This window comes from Alexandromys fortis, unplaced genomic scaffold, assembly GCF_014885135.2.
Source record: "Alexandromys fortis isolate MF-2015 unplaced genomic scaffold, M_Fortis_MF-2015_v1.1 scaffold_284, whole genome shotgun sequence".
NCBI classification, from domain to species: Eukaryota; Metazoa; Chordata; class Mammalia; order Rodentia; family Cricetidae; genus Alexandromys; species Alexandromys fortis.
In genome coordinates, this window is record NW_026068160.1 from 753,607 (window position 1) to 767,248 (window position 13,642).

At 50.7% G+C, this 13,642-nt stretch overlaps 1 protein-coding gene and 1 long non-coding RNA gene across 3 annotated transcripts in view; one reads left to right on the forward strand and one right to left on the reverse strand.

Annotated features, from left to right (window-relative positions):
- Nucleotides 1–2,275: 2,275 nt before the first annotated feature.
- LOC126491799 (uncharacterized) lies at nucleotides 2,276–3,017 on the reverse strand. Its single transcript, XR_007589467.1, has 2 exons — nucleotides 2,886–3,017; nucleotides 2,276–2,688 (listed from the first exon to the last, which is right to left on the reverse strand). It is a non-coding gene; the product is annotated as an uncharacterized lncRNA (long non-coding RNA).
- Nucleotides 3,018–4,506: 1,489 nt separating this feature from the next.
- Nucleotides 4,507–13,642, forward strand: part of LOC126491796 (ubiquitin-60S ribosomal protein L40) — a 14,504-nt gene continuing 5,368 nt past the window's right edge. The window contains exons 1-5 of one of the 2 annotated variants that reach the window (XM_050127677.1): nucleotides 4,507–4,685; nucleotides 7,308–7,432; nucleotides 9,232–9,384; nucleotides 11,645–11,691; nucleotides 12,652–13,410. In XM_050127677.1, the coding sequence (XP_049983634.1) occupies nucleotides 4,509–4,685; nucleotides 7,308–7,432; nucleotides 9,232–9,384; nucleotides 11,645–11,691; nucleotides 12,652–12,884 (735 nt within the window). In that variant the 5' untranslated portion in view covers nucleotides 4,507–4,508 and the 3' untranslated portion in view covers nucleotides 12,885–13,410. Of the gene's footprint in view, nucleotides 4,686–7,307; nucleotides 7,433–9,231; nucleotides 9,385–11,644; nucleotides 11,692–12,651; nucleotides 13,411–13,642 lie in introns of those variants that run through there. The other variant, XM_050127676.1, reaches the window with a different exon arrangement.

The window sequence follows — 13,642 nt, forward strand, 5'->3', positions numbered from 1 at the left end:
CCCCCTTCCCTCCCCTCTCCCCTTTCTCTCCCCCCTCCCTTTCGGTGGGGGGGGGCGTGTCTCAGCACATAGACCAGACCAGGACAGCCTTCTGTTTACAGAGATCCTCCTGCTTAGTGCTGAGATGAAAGTTGTACACCCGGCTCAACTCAAGTTTTATTATTGTGTTTTCTTTCATGTTTTATACTGTATTTTTTAATTAGTCAAGGTCTGACCAAGCTGGCAGCAATCCTTCTGCTGCCTGGAACTCCATCTGTAGACCAGGCTGGCATCAACACAGAGATCTGCCTGTCTCTACCTTCCGAGTGTTGGGATTAAAAGTGTGCACCGCTACTGCCCGGCAGGACTTTTTGTTAAATATTGGAGCAAGGAACATGTACCCTGGTACATATGTGAATGCAAAAGGACAGTTTGCAGGAATGAGTTCTTTCATAACCCTCTGGTCCAGGGACTGAACTTAGATGGTCAGAGTTGGTGGTAAGCCCTTTCCTTGGTACCCATGTCATTGGCCCAGCACGTAGTGCTCTTGCTGTGCCGGGAGCCCTGGCTTTGGCCCTGGCCTGCTGGGCCTCATCTCCTTCACACGTAGTTTCATGATATCATAAAGTCCTTTCTCTTGGATAATTTATTTTTGATTTTTTTTTCTGAGACAGGGTTTCTCTGTGTAACAGCCCTCACTGTCGTGGAATTCACTCTGTAGACCAGGCTGGTCTTGAACTCATAGAGATGACCTGCCTCTGCCTCCCAAGTGCTGGGATCAAAGGTTTATGCTACCACCACCTGGTTTATGGGAAAGTCTCACTATGTACACAGCCCAGGCTGGCCTTAGGTTTGTGGTGACACTCCTACCTCGGCCTCTCAGTAGCCAATAGTGGGTTCCAGGGGTGCTACCACAGTCAGTGTGAAGGCAGCTAGAGCTGATGAAGTCTAGGAAAATGGCTTGAGCAGCTTTCACACTTGGTATTTATCTCTTTGGAACGGGTCTTTCACACCTAACGACAGAGTGCAGAATTCAGGGTTAGTGCTCTGCCATACAGACACAGCAACTAGAATCAGGACTCTTTCTAAACAACAAACAGAGGAAGCACACTGCTTGGGGCTAGAAATAAAGAGACAGACTGAGAAGGCAAGGACCAAGAAAAAAGAAAGGGGCTGAAGGGATGGCGCAGAAATTAAGAGCACTGACTGCTCTTGCAGAGGACCAGGGTTTAATTTCCAGTGCCGTGTGGCTGCTCACAACCTCTAACTCCAGGCCTGGTGGTGGTGGCGCACGCCTTTAATCCCAGCACTTGGGAAGCAGAGGCAGGCAGATCTCTGTGAGTTCGAGGCCAGCCTGGTCTACAAGAGCGAGTTCCAGGACAGGCTTCAAAAGCCACAGAGAAACCCTGTCTCGGAAAAACAAACAAACAAACAAACAAAAACCAACCTCTAACTCCAGTTGGCAAGGTTCTGACCTCCACAGACACAAGGTACATATATGGTTCATAAATGCAGGCAAAACAAATACATACAATAATAAAAGTATTGAAAACAAAGACAAAAAGCAGGTTACTTGAGAAAGCTAAATTTTCAGGCATCCCGTGCCTCATGGAACTCCTGTGGTACTTGAACTGCAGAAGTATCCAAAAGATAGCTACAGAGCTGCAGGCCTTCACTGCCAGTGCCTACAGGCTGGGGCAGGAGGATGGCCACGAAATCAGGGCCAGCCCTCTACCCTATAGTGTAAGAAATTATTTGCATTTTCAGTGTCAGATGAGCTTAGAGACTGTCAGAGTCATGGAGAGCCCGAGGCGCTAGGACTAGGACCCTCTTGCCCCAAGCTGGCAGCTTCCGTCTGAGCTTTCTAGATTCAGGATGGTTGAAAAGTTGTAAGCACTGTGCTGTGTAACACATGTCTGCCATCAGAAAAGGGATAGTCAGGTTCAAGCTGCAGACGATTCATTTGATAAGGCTTTGAGTCCCCTGAATAGAATGGGGATATAAAGGGGATAATGCTAAAAGTATACAAAGACTGTTAACTCTCTGAGTATCTGGCTGTAGAAAAAAGGAGAGGCTTCTTATGTTCTTATGATCAGGACTTTGAAAACTACTACTTTTGCCAGGCTGTGGTGGCACACACCTTTAATCTCAGCACTCAGGAGGCAAAAGCAAACAGATCTTTTCGTTCCAGGCCAGCCTGGTCTACATAGTGAGTTCCAGGACAGCCAGGGCTATCAAGAGAAAACCCTGTCTCACAAAACAAACAAAACAACAAATAAACAAAACTAAATCAGAATTGCTTCTCTTTTACTAGCTTGTCTTTTTATTACAGAGTGGGGTTTGTTTCTCACAATAGTGTGCACCAGGGAAGCCTGTGCTAGAGATGTCTCAAAAACTTGAAAGTCACACATGGGGGGCATACATCTGTCATATCAGGAAGTAGAAGCAGGAGAAGCAGAAGTTTAACGGTGACCTTATGAAAAGTTGGAAACCAGTCTGGGCTGCATGTCACCTTGTCTTTGAAACAAAAAAAAAAAAAAGACAAACAAAAAATTAGGTGCTGGAAGTTGACTCAGTGGTTAAGAGCGCTTGTTCTTGCAGAGAACATGGTTTGATTCCTAGCACCCATAAGGAGACTCCCAATCATTCAGTTCCAGGGAAACCGACTCCCTCTTCAGGACTTCACAGACACCACTCATGCACCTGGGGCTAAAAGCAAAAGTGGGGCGAATAAGCTCAAAATATTTTATATACACGTGCGAAATTTTAAAAGGATTAATAAAACTTAATAAAAATTAACTCCCCACATGCAGAAGGCTTAGGAAATTAAGTTCCGAACACTGCGCGTGCACATAAATCATCCTGTGATTGGTTACTCTTTTGACGTTCTGGTAAGCGCCTCTTACCGAGTGGTCCCACCCCTTCCTGCTGCGGGGTCACGCACTCTCGTCGGCGCCTTGACGGAAGGCGCGGAGGACGTTGCGTAGTGACGTAACGCGGCGCCCATCCCGGAAGCGCGAGCCAGGCCGCCAGATGTGCAGGTGCCGAGGCCGGCGACGCCGGGGCGGGCTAGGGCGGGATTGCGGGGCGGCGGGAGACCGCGGGCTGTGCCGCAGCGGCAAAGGACGGCCACTTTGACTCTGCGGCCGAGCCGGTCTCAGTTTCCTTGACTGCGCAGCGGCGGCACGGGCGGATCCGGATGGGAACCAGGCTGTGTGACCGTGCGCAGCCCGGGTCCTGAGCGGCTCCTCACGTCCGCGCGTGCCTCAGTTGCCCCTCTTGAAGGGGCGGGGCTTCAATGCATGTTTGAGTGTGACCTTATCCGGTTTGGTTTTTTGTTTTTGTTTTTTCCTCCCTCCGAGTTTGGTTTGCCGAGTCGAGTCCGGTTAGGACTAGGGCGCGAGGGCGCCTTGTGCTCCTTGTTTGTGACCTTGAAGCGCAGAGCCCTTGCTGTCAGCAGCCTTGCATTCCTGGGGGAGATTTAATGTTTTGAGATAATAGTTCAAATTAGCCTCCAATTCCTGGTAATCCTGTTTCAGCCACCCAAGTGTTAGGGGAAGTCATTAGTTTTTTTTAAGATAGTAACCCAGATTGGCCTTCAGCCCGTTAAAGTGCGCCTCTCGAGAGTGCTGGGACTTACATTGACTTGCCACGCCTGGCTGTGTTGTCTTGCTTTAGGTCAGGGACTCATTTGTCCCATGCTGGCCTGGAACTCAAAAAGCAACCTTGATCTTTTGCCTTCCTTACCGCCAAACACAGGTCTTTCCACACCTGTCTTATTTTTTTTAATAACCTTGTCTTTTTTAAAAAAAAAAAAAATTATTTATCATGTTCAGCCTCCGTGTATGTCTACAAGCCAGAAGAGGGCACCAGATCTCAGTACAGAAGGTTGTGAGCCACCATGTGGTTGCTGGGAATTGAACTCAGGACCTCCGGAAGAGCAGTCCGTGCTCTTAACCTCTGAGCCATGTCTCCAGCCCCACCTGTTTTATTTTTTGAGGCAGTCTTAAGTATCCCAAGATGGTGTGGAGCTCACTGTGTAGCCCAGATTAGCCTTGAATTTACAACAATCCTTTAGCCACTTGAGTGCTAGGGTGACAAACATGAGCTGTCACGCCAGGCCTGTGGTTTTGGGTTTTTTAAGTTATTATGTATGCAGTGTTCTGCCTGTATGTCTGTCTATAGGCCAGAAAAGGGCACCCCATCTCAATTCAGTTGGTTGTGAGCTACCATATGGTTGCTGGAAGTTGAACTCGGGACCTCCAGAAGAGCAGCCAGTGCTCTTAATGCTGAGCCATCTCTCCAGCTCCAGGCCTGTGTTTTAAGATAGGGTTTTGTACATCTCTAGGGTGACCTAGATCTCAATATGTATAGCCAAAGCTGGCCCTCTGTGTGCTACCATTTCAGCTCCAGCCCAAGACTAATAATTTAAAACAAAATCTCGAATCAAAATTCTGCATCTGAGAGATGCCATTAACTTGTCTGACTCCACCCTTTAACCACAAGTCTTTTTCTTCTTTTTTGGAAATATGTACACGTGCCAGGCAGTGGTGGTGCACGCCTTTAATCCCAGCACTGGCAAGGCAGAGGCAGGCGGATCTCTGACAGGTCAAGGTCAGCCTGGTCTACAAGAGCTAGTTCCAGGACAAGCTTCAAAACCACAGAGAAACCCTGTCTTGAAAAACAAAAAAACAATACGTGTACATGTATGTATATATAATATGTATGTATATATGTGTAATATATATATATATCCTGTTTATGGGGAGGGGCATGCACCTTCATGCCTGGAAGTCAGGAGACAACTTGCAGGAGTTGGGTTTTCTACCATGTGTCCCAGGACTTGAACTGGAACCCTCTGGCTTGATGGCAAGCACCTTTTAGTCACTGAGCCATGTCACAGGCCATGTTCCACTAGAAACAGGGTCTTCTTGATTGCCCAGTGTGCTTGGGAAGATCTATGAAGTCCTGGTTGGTGTTGAAGGTTGTTGAATCCTGCCTTTACTCTTCTCACCGCGTGTTGGGGTCTACCACCATCTATCTGTCGTAGTCCACCTTGGGTGAATAGCAGAGGCCCATAGCTAGTTTCTTCTTTTTCTTTTTTCCCTGAAATCAGGTTTCTCTGTGTAGCCCTGGCTGTCCTGGAACTCTGTAGTCCAGGCTGTCCTCAAACTCAGAGATCTCCCTGCCTCTGCTACTGTGCCTGGCTTAAATCTGTATATTTTGTTTCTGGTGGAGGTCAGAGAACACCGTTAGGCACCACACTGCTTGCCTTCTATTGTATTTGAGACAGCATCTCTTATTCACCTTTCTGTGTGCCAGGCTAACTGGCCTTGGGGCTTCAAGCTGCTTTGTCTCTGCCTCCTGTCTCCCCACAGTTGCAGATGGATGCCCGGCAGTGTCTGGCGACCTCACGGCAAGTCATCAGCTCCCCTGCAAAGTACTTTACATACCCTAATCTCCTCCCCACCATTCCTGCTCCCCCTGCAGCTGTCTGCCACTGCTTGGCTGCCTCCCATCATTGTTTGAGACAGCGTCTCCAAACTGACCCACTCATCTACAGCCCCTTGTGACTCGTCCATGTAGCTGGGATGGGGCTTGACCTCTTCAGCTCCCGTGTGTGAATTTTGCCTAGTGCTGTGTTGGCCTCTCTCAACGAGGTCTTGTGAGGATTTTCTAGGCTTTTCCTGAACACCAGAGAAGGGTTGGTGCGGTGACTCCCTCTCTTGGTCTGCTCACTGGGGCACTGCAGAGGTGATCACCTGCCTGCCAGATGCTAAGAGCCGCAGCCAGCCAGGTGCCAGGCCTACAGACCGCTTGTACTTAGAATGCTTAGCTGTAAGTTGCTGATAAAAATGTAGCCAGCTTTAAAGCTGAATATTGTGTTTCATTTTTGAGGACAAGTCCCACAGAGTAGCCCAGGCTGGCTTGGAACTCACTGGGCTGTTGACTAGGGTGGCCTAGAGCGTGAAGTAATCCTCCTGCTGCCTTCTCCTAAGTGCTGAGATGACAGGTGTGAGTTACCTGGAGCTCAAGAGATCCACCTGCCTCTGCTTCCAGATCTGAGTCACCTGGAGCTCAAGAGATCAGGAATTCAAGCTTGTCTTCAGCTGTTAACAAGTCTTAAGCCACCACGGACTCAGAAACACAAGAAGGGTGTAGTGGCAAGCAGTCTTGACCCCAACACTCAGGAGGCAGAGGCAAGCAGATCTCTGTGAGTTTACTGACAGCCTGGTCTACATAGGGCATTCCAGGACACCCAGGGCTACATAGTGAGACCCTGTCTTTTTTTTTTATTTTTACTTATTATATATACAATATTCTGTCTGTGTGTAAGCCTGCAGGCCAGAAGGGGCACCAGACTCCATTACAGATGGTTGTGAGCCACCATGTGGTTGCTGGGAATTGAACTCAGGACCTTTGGAAGAGCAGGCAATGCTCTTAACCTCTGAGCCATCTCTCCAGCCCGAGACCCTGTCTTGAAGGGGGTGTACTTGATGTGATAATATATTTATGGACCCAGGTTCAATCCTCTGAACACAAAATGGGAAGCAGATAAGCGTGTAAGCTAGCTGGCCTAGCCACTGAAAGACTGAAGAGATGGCTCAGGACACTCGCTGTACTGGAAGCGGAACTGAGTTCTGCCATCCCCATCCTCTCTGTCTGGGGGAGAAGAGGTACCTGCAGTCTGTCCCCTACCATCACGTAAGCGCTATGGCACCGTTGCATGGCCCACAAACACCAGATACAAAACCCTAACCTGAGCAAACAGGAGCAAATTTGGCAGGAGGTTGGTTGACGCTTTGCAAAGTCTACTGAGGACAGTGGGTATTGTCCACCTGTCCTGTGAAAAGGTCAGAGTTTTGGGGCAGAATGAGCTGTGGAGAATGATGGTCTCACTCTTTAACCCTGGGTATCTTATAACTCTCCATCCTCCTGCCTCAGCTTCCTGAATGTTGGAATCACAGGCATGTTCAGCTCTTCTGGCTTACCTGTTTGTTTGTTTTTCTTTTGATTTTTTTGAGACAGGGTTTTCCGGTAGCTATGGAACCTGTCCTGGAACTCACTCTGTAGACCAGGCTGGCCTCAAACTGACAGAGATCCACCTGCCTCTGCCTCCTGAGTGCTGGGATTAAAGGTGTGTGCCACCATTGCCTGGTAGATGGCTTACCTGTTTCCTAGGGATGAATCTCTGTTATGGCTCCAAACACCCCAAGTTCCAACCTAAGTATTCTGATGCTTGGGTGGTAGCTCTTAGGGCCACGATGGGCTCTTGATATCCTCACCAGCCCTAGTGCAGACTTCACATCCTGTTCTGATCATTTCAGGCATCGGAGGCGGAGGAGAACGAGATGGACACCCCAGACTCGGCCTCGAGGGTCTTCTGTGGACGCTTCCTCAGCATGGTGAACACTGATGACGTCAATGCCATCATCCTGGCCCAGAAGAACATGTGAGCCGGCCATGGCGGTGCGGGAGGCGGGCCTTGGCGGTGCGGGAGGGACCCCACCCCCAGCAAACAGATGTGGTGAATTAAAGAAAATAAGCCAGTTCCATCCTGACCTGAAAAATCAGGCCTTGGTACGGGGCAGGCCCTGCAGCTGTGCATTGCTGGACAGTGGCCAAAGGGCTCCTGTCCCCAGGCCGGAGGAGTGCAAAGAGCTTCTTTTTGTTTTTTTGTTTTTTTTTGTTTGTTTGTTTTCTATTTTCTGAGACAGGGTTTCTCTGTGTAACAGTCCTGTCTTGGAACTTGCTTTGTAGACCAAGGTGGCCTCAAACTCACTGAGATCCGCCTGCCTCTGTCTCCCAAGTGCTGGGGTTAAAGGCGTGTGCTACCAACAACCGGCGCAGGACCTAGAGCCCAGTCTCTTGCGCAAAGTCCCTCACTGGGACAAGCTCACCCTGATTGCAACTGGGCTTGGGGTGAAAGGAAGGTATGGGACTGAGTGTGACTTGGCAGTTCAGTCTGCCAAGCATGCGGAGGCCTCAGGTTCATAGTGGACAGCCCTCCCAGCGGAGGCCAGAGGCTGTTGGCTACTGTTTTCCCTTGGGCTCTCCACCTCATATTATTTACTTATCTTTTGAGACAGGGTCTCAATATGTAGCCCTTGTAGTCCTGGAACTTACTATGTAGACCAGGCTAGCCTCAGACTCACAGAGACCCACCTGCTTCCCCAGTGCTGGGATTAAAGGTGTGCACCACCAACCAGCTAGCACTGGTTACTCCTTTTTTTCTCCCTTCACGGAACTTACTTAGTTCAAGGCTAGGGTGGCCTTGAACTCACAGAGATCAACCTGCCTCTGCCTCCCCAGTGCTGGGATTAGAGGTGTCTGGCTCGCACTGGCTACTCTTAAGGAGGGCCAAGGTTTTGTTCCCAGCAGCTCATAACTTTAATTCAAGTTCCTGGACACTTGAACCCTCTTGACCTCCACAGGCCCTGCATCCACATTATGCACACGGTATACAGACATGCACAGAGGCAAAACACCTGTGTACATGATAAAAATAGTTGTGGGTCTGGCATGGTGGCGCACACCTTTAGTCCCTGCATTCTGTAAGTTCCAGGCCAGCCAAGGCTACAGACTGTGTCTCAAATCCAAAACAAACAAAAAGCCCAAAATTTAAAAGAATGTCAGCCAAGCCAGGTGGTGGTGGTGCATGCCTTTAGTCCCAGCACTCAGGAAGCAGTGGCAGGTGGATCTCTGTGCGTTCAAGGCCAGGTTGGTCTACAGAGTGAGTTCCAGGTCAACTAGGGCTGTTACACAGAGAAACCCTGTCTCAGTGAAAAATAAAATCTCAGCCAAAAATAATAAATAAGTCAATAAATGAGTAAGTAAATAACGAACATGTCAGCCTGTGTCTGGATACAGTGGCACATGCCTGGAATCCCAGCATTTGTGAGACACGCAGGAAGCTCTATGGCCAGCGTGGACTACAGAGTGAGTTCCAGGTCAGCCAGGGCTACACAGAGCAACCCTGTCTCAAAAACAAACACAAGGACATGGAATGGGCCACTGGTCAGGCTGTGTAGCAGGAACCTGTCAGAAGAAACTCAGGCACAGAAAAACTCCATGGAAGACTCAGGCTGCAGCAGAAAGGTACCTTTAAATGGGTTTTCAAGGGTGAGTAGGAGTTCGGTGACCGGTACAGCCAACAGAAATCTTCAGGCTATGGCTCTGTAACTGAATGCAGGGGCTGTGACTCACGGGGCTCCTAGGCCTGATGCAGGGGTTCTGACCCTCTCCCCCCAGGCTGGACCGCTTCGAGAAAACCAATGAGATGCTTCTGAACTTCAACAATCTGTCCAGTGTGCGGCTGCAGCAGATGAGCGAGCGCTTCATGCACCATACTCGCACCTTGGTGGACATGAAACGGGACCTGGACAGCATCTTCCGAAGGATCAGGTGGTCCCGCGCCCCCCCCCCCAGCTCCCCTGTGGCCCTTCTCATCCTGAGAACATGCCCTGTCTTGGAGCACATCTTCTCCAAACCTTTATCTGGACCCCACAGTATTGGCCCCTTCCTTGGTCTGTTATCCAGCTCTGAGCTCCCCCATTGCCAAGACCCTGTCCCAGGGACTCAGCCAGCCTCTGCACGCTCAGTCCCTTCCTCTCCAAGGTCCCTTCTTGCTGTCTGAAACGCCACGCCTTCCCTAATGCCCCTCCCTTCTGCACCTCTTCATTTCTTTTATGATCCTCTCTTCTCCAAAGCCCATGTCTGGTCCCTCGTTTTAAGACCTTCCCCTCCTCTTCCCTCCTTCTCCCCACTAGGACTCTGCACTCTGCCCTCTCCAGCCCTGGGTATTCTGGATGTTTTTACAAGGCGGTTCTGATCTCTGAGGGAGCTATAAGGCAGGAGGGTGACAGTTGGGTAGCTAGGCTAGGCCTCCTGGTGCCGAAGGCCTTCTGGCCGGCTGAGACGCCGGCAGAGCAGAGGCCCCGGGTCCTAGATAGAGACCAGTCAGGGTTCAGTTTGCTGCTTCTCACAATGGTACAGGCTCCTGGATCAGGACAAGACAAGAGTACCTGACAGGACAGCTAGAGCATACATGTAGCCTTTCCTTCAGCCCAAGCCTCTGGCATGGGGAGCCTCGTGAGAGCCAAGGGGACAAATGAGCTCTACTTACAGTTGAGCTCTAGGTGTTCTGGATCCGTCTTCAGATCCTAGGACTCCCTCTATAGACCAGACTGGCATGGAACTCAGATCCTGCGAGTGCTGGGATTAAAGGCGTGCACCACCATGCCTGGCTTTAATTCTTTTTATCAATATTCTTTGTTATTTTTGTTTTGCTTTTGGGGCAAGGTCTCACTATATAGCTCTGGCTGTCTTGGAATTCACTCTTGGCCAGGCTGTCCTTGAACTCACAGAGATCTACCTGCCTCTGCCTCCCGGAGTGCTCTGAGTGCTGAGATTAAAGGTGTGTGTGACTGCCAGGTGGTGGTGGTCTACACAGTGAGTTCCAGAATAGAACCCTGGCCAGGCGATGGTGGCGCACGCCTTTAATCCCAACACTCGGGAGGCAGAGGCAGGGGGATCTCTGTGAGTTCGAGGCCAGCCTGGTCTACAAGAGCTAGTTCCAGGACAGGCTCCAAAGCTACAGAGAAACCCTGTCTCCAAAAAAAAAAAAAAAGTGTGTGTGACCACACATGGTGTTTTTATTTTTTTATTACAGTCTTGATATTGTTTGAGACAAGGTCTCTTGAAGCCCAGGCTGACTTCAGATTCATCATATAGATGAGGGTGACCCTGGACCTCTTATCCTCCTGCCTCCCCCGCTCCCGGTACTTAGTTGTCCTGCTACTCTAGGCTCCTAAGGTTTCCTCGAAGCACACATTTCTAGTAACACCAGGCTGAGTCTGCAGGTGGTTTCCCCAGGACATGACAGTCAGCTCCGTGCTCGTCCTGACAGCAGGGTGGTTGCTGTGTGCTCGGAAGCCTGGACTGCAGGACTTCAGGGCACAGTGATCAACAACCTCTTCCTAGGGTAGAGCCTGCTGGGTGGCCACACACACCTAACACACAGGAACATGAACCAGAAGGATCTTGAATTCCAGGTCAGTGGGTTACTTGGTGAGTTCAAGTGCAGCCTGAGCTTCACAGCAAGACTTTGTCTCAAGAAAGCAAAAAGAGAGGTTGAGTACATGCTGAGCAATCATAAGGACCTGAGTTCAAATCCTCAGAACATACTAAACAATCAGGCATAGAGGCTGAGGGATACACACTGGGAAAGACTGTGTTGTTCCTGGAAGGGATTGGTGCTGGTTCCGTCACTCCGGCTCTGGAGAACTGGAGCCAGCCTTCGGCGCTGCCTGTGTGCTCACCCACACACAGAAGCACATACATACACTAAAGGTAAAATGAGTTTAAGAACGTCAGGTGTGGTAGCACACAACATCCTCTGGTGCTGGGTGCTGGGGAGGCAGAGACAGACAGCCCAGCTGACACTGTCCAAACAAACAAGGTGGGCATGGACAGAGCTCTGACCCCAACACCTGGGAGCCAGAAGAGAAAGCAAGATGGTGGTCACCTCCTGTTATCTCAGTCCCCACCTCCCCCAGGGTGCTGCTGGAACCAAGCCTAGAGACAGGAGAGCCATGGGTGCAGCCTAGCAGAAGACAGTGAGGTGACTGCTGATGGCTCATCCCTGTCTGTCCCTTCCCCACAGGACACTGAAGGGGAAGCTGGCCCGGCAGCACCCAGAGGCTTTCAGTCGTAAGTGTGCCCCATACCACCCTGCTGCTGCCAGCACTTTCTGCCTAGGGCTGGCTTCCTGAACAGCTGTGCCCACCCACGGCCCCATGAGTGGTGGGTGGAGATGCCTATGCTCTCTCATCTCAAACCCAGGAGCCCTGTGAGCCAGGCTGTCACCCCCTAAGAGCCCATTTCATGAAGGGGAAACAGACCTGCCTGCCCCAGAGGGAAGTGATACTATGTGGGGCAGGAGATGGGGTCACAAGGGCTAGGAAAAGAATCAAGTTCTCGGGTCTGTGGCTGTAATATCTCTGGGACCTCAACATTTTATAGGGTTGTCAGAGCTCACCTCATCTACTGTGTGACAGGTGGGATTTCTGGGGTTTCTTTTGTTTGCTTTGTGGGATTTTTTTTGTAAAGATTTATTTATTATTTGCATGGTGTTCTGCCTGCATAAATGTCTGCAGGCCAGAAGAGGACCCCAGATCCCATTGTAGATGGTTGTGAGTCACCATCTGGTTGCTGGGAGTTGAACTCAGGACTCTGGAAGAGCAGCCAGTGCTCTTAACCACTGTGCCATCTCTCCAGCCCTGCTTTGTGTTTTTGAGACATGGTCTCATGTAGCCCAAGCTGGCCTCAAATACTTCATGTAGCTAAAGATGATACTGAGCTCCTGACCCTCCTGTCTTCGCCATAGACTGCTGAGATGAGGCAGAGCAGATATGGTACACGGCCCAGGGGGCACCTTTTAAATTTTCAGGTCAGCGGGATGGCCTCAAATTCTTGGTATTCCAGAGCTCTGCCTCAGTCTGCCATACTGAATGACAGATGGGCACGCTCATTCTGAGTCAGTCTCACTCTGGAGCCTTGATGCCTTCCACCTTCCCGGGCCTGGGCTGAGTCATGCCCCCATGGGTGGGAAAGCGTTTTAGGGGCCATCTTTACAGGAAGACTTGACCAGCATGGGGGTCCCTTCCCCAGACATCCCGGAGGGCTCATTCCTAGAGGATGAAGATGAAGACCCCATTCCACCCAGTATCACCACAACCATCGCCACCTCGGAGCAGAGCACAGGCTCCTGTGACACCAGCCCTGACACTGTCTCAGCATCTCTCAGTCCTGGCTTTGAGGACCTGGCACATATTCGGCCTAGTTCTCCTGCCATCAACGGCCACAGCCAGACAGATGACGAGGAAGAGACACATGGAGAATAGCCCCCTCCCGCCATCCCAGAAAGGACCAGAGCAGTAGTGGTCAGCTCTGCTGCTCCTTTCGGTCATAGGCAGGGTCCCTAATTCCTGCCCCTCCTCCTAAGAGCAGGACTTCCCCATGCCCCTACGTGCACCCAGCTGGGGCAGTGGGGCTGGCTACAGGTGTATCCTTGAACTCAGCCTGGGCAAGTCCCCAGAGACCAAAGCTAGATGTCTCCGACACCATGGTGGGGCCCCCTGGAGGTAGAAGATGCCTGCAGGGCTGAGCTTGTCCTACCCTCTGGCAGCTGCTGACTTGACTCTGGTCTCCCTGTCCTTTGTGGAGTACTTTTTTCCCTGTCGTGTTGAATTCTGGGCGAGGAAGAAGGTTCAAGAGAGGCAGCCTTCCCTCTGTGGGCCTCTGTTCCTCAGGACTAGCAGCCATCTCCCGGAGCTGGCCAGTCACCCTAGAAAACAGCTGATTGAATATTTTTGTATCGATGTTTCAGATGATGTTGGGAAGTTACCAGTAAAGGCTTACTAAACAGGATCATGCATAGCTGTGGCTTGCTTCTGTCTAGGGTTCACACCCCAGTACTTGAGCAGATTCTGAATGTCACAAGGGAGCCCTGCTGGAGGGGGGGCTGTCCAAACATCAAAACCTGTGAGGTCTGGTGCGCAGATCCTGGGCCAGCTTTTCTTAGACCACCTTTTCTGAGACATCACTCTCCCTGGCAAGGACACCTGCTTGCTGCTGCGGGGGGGGGGGGGGGGGGGGGGGG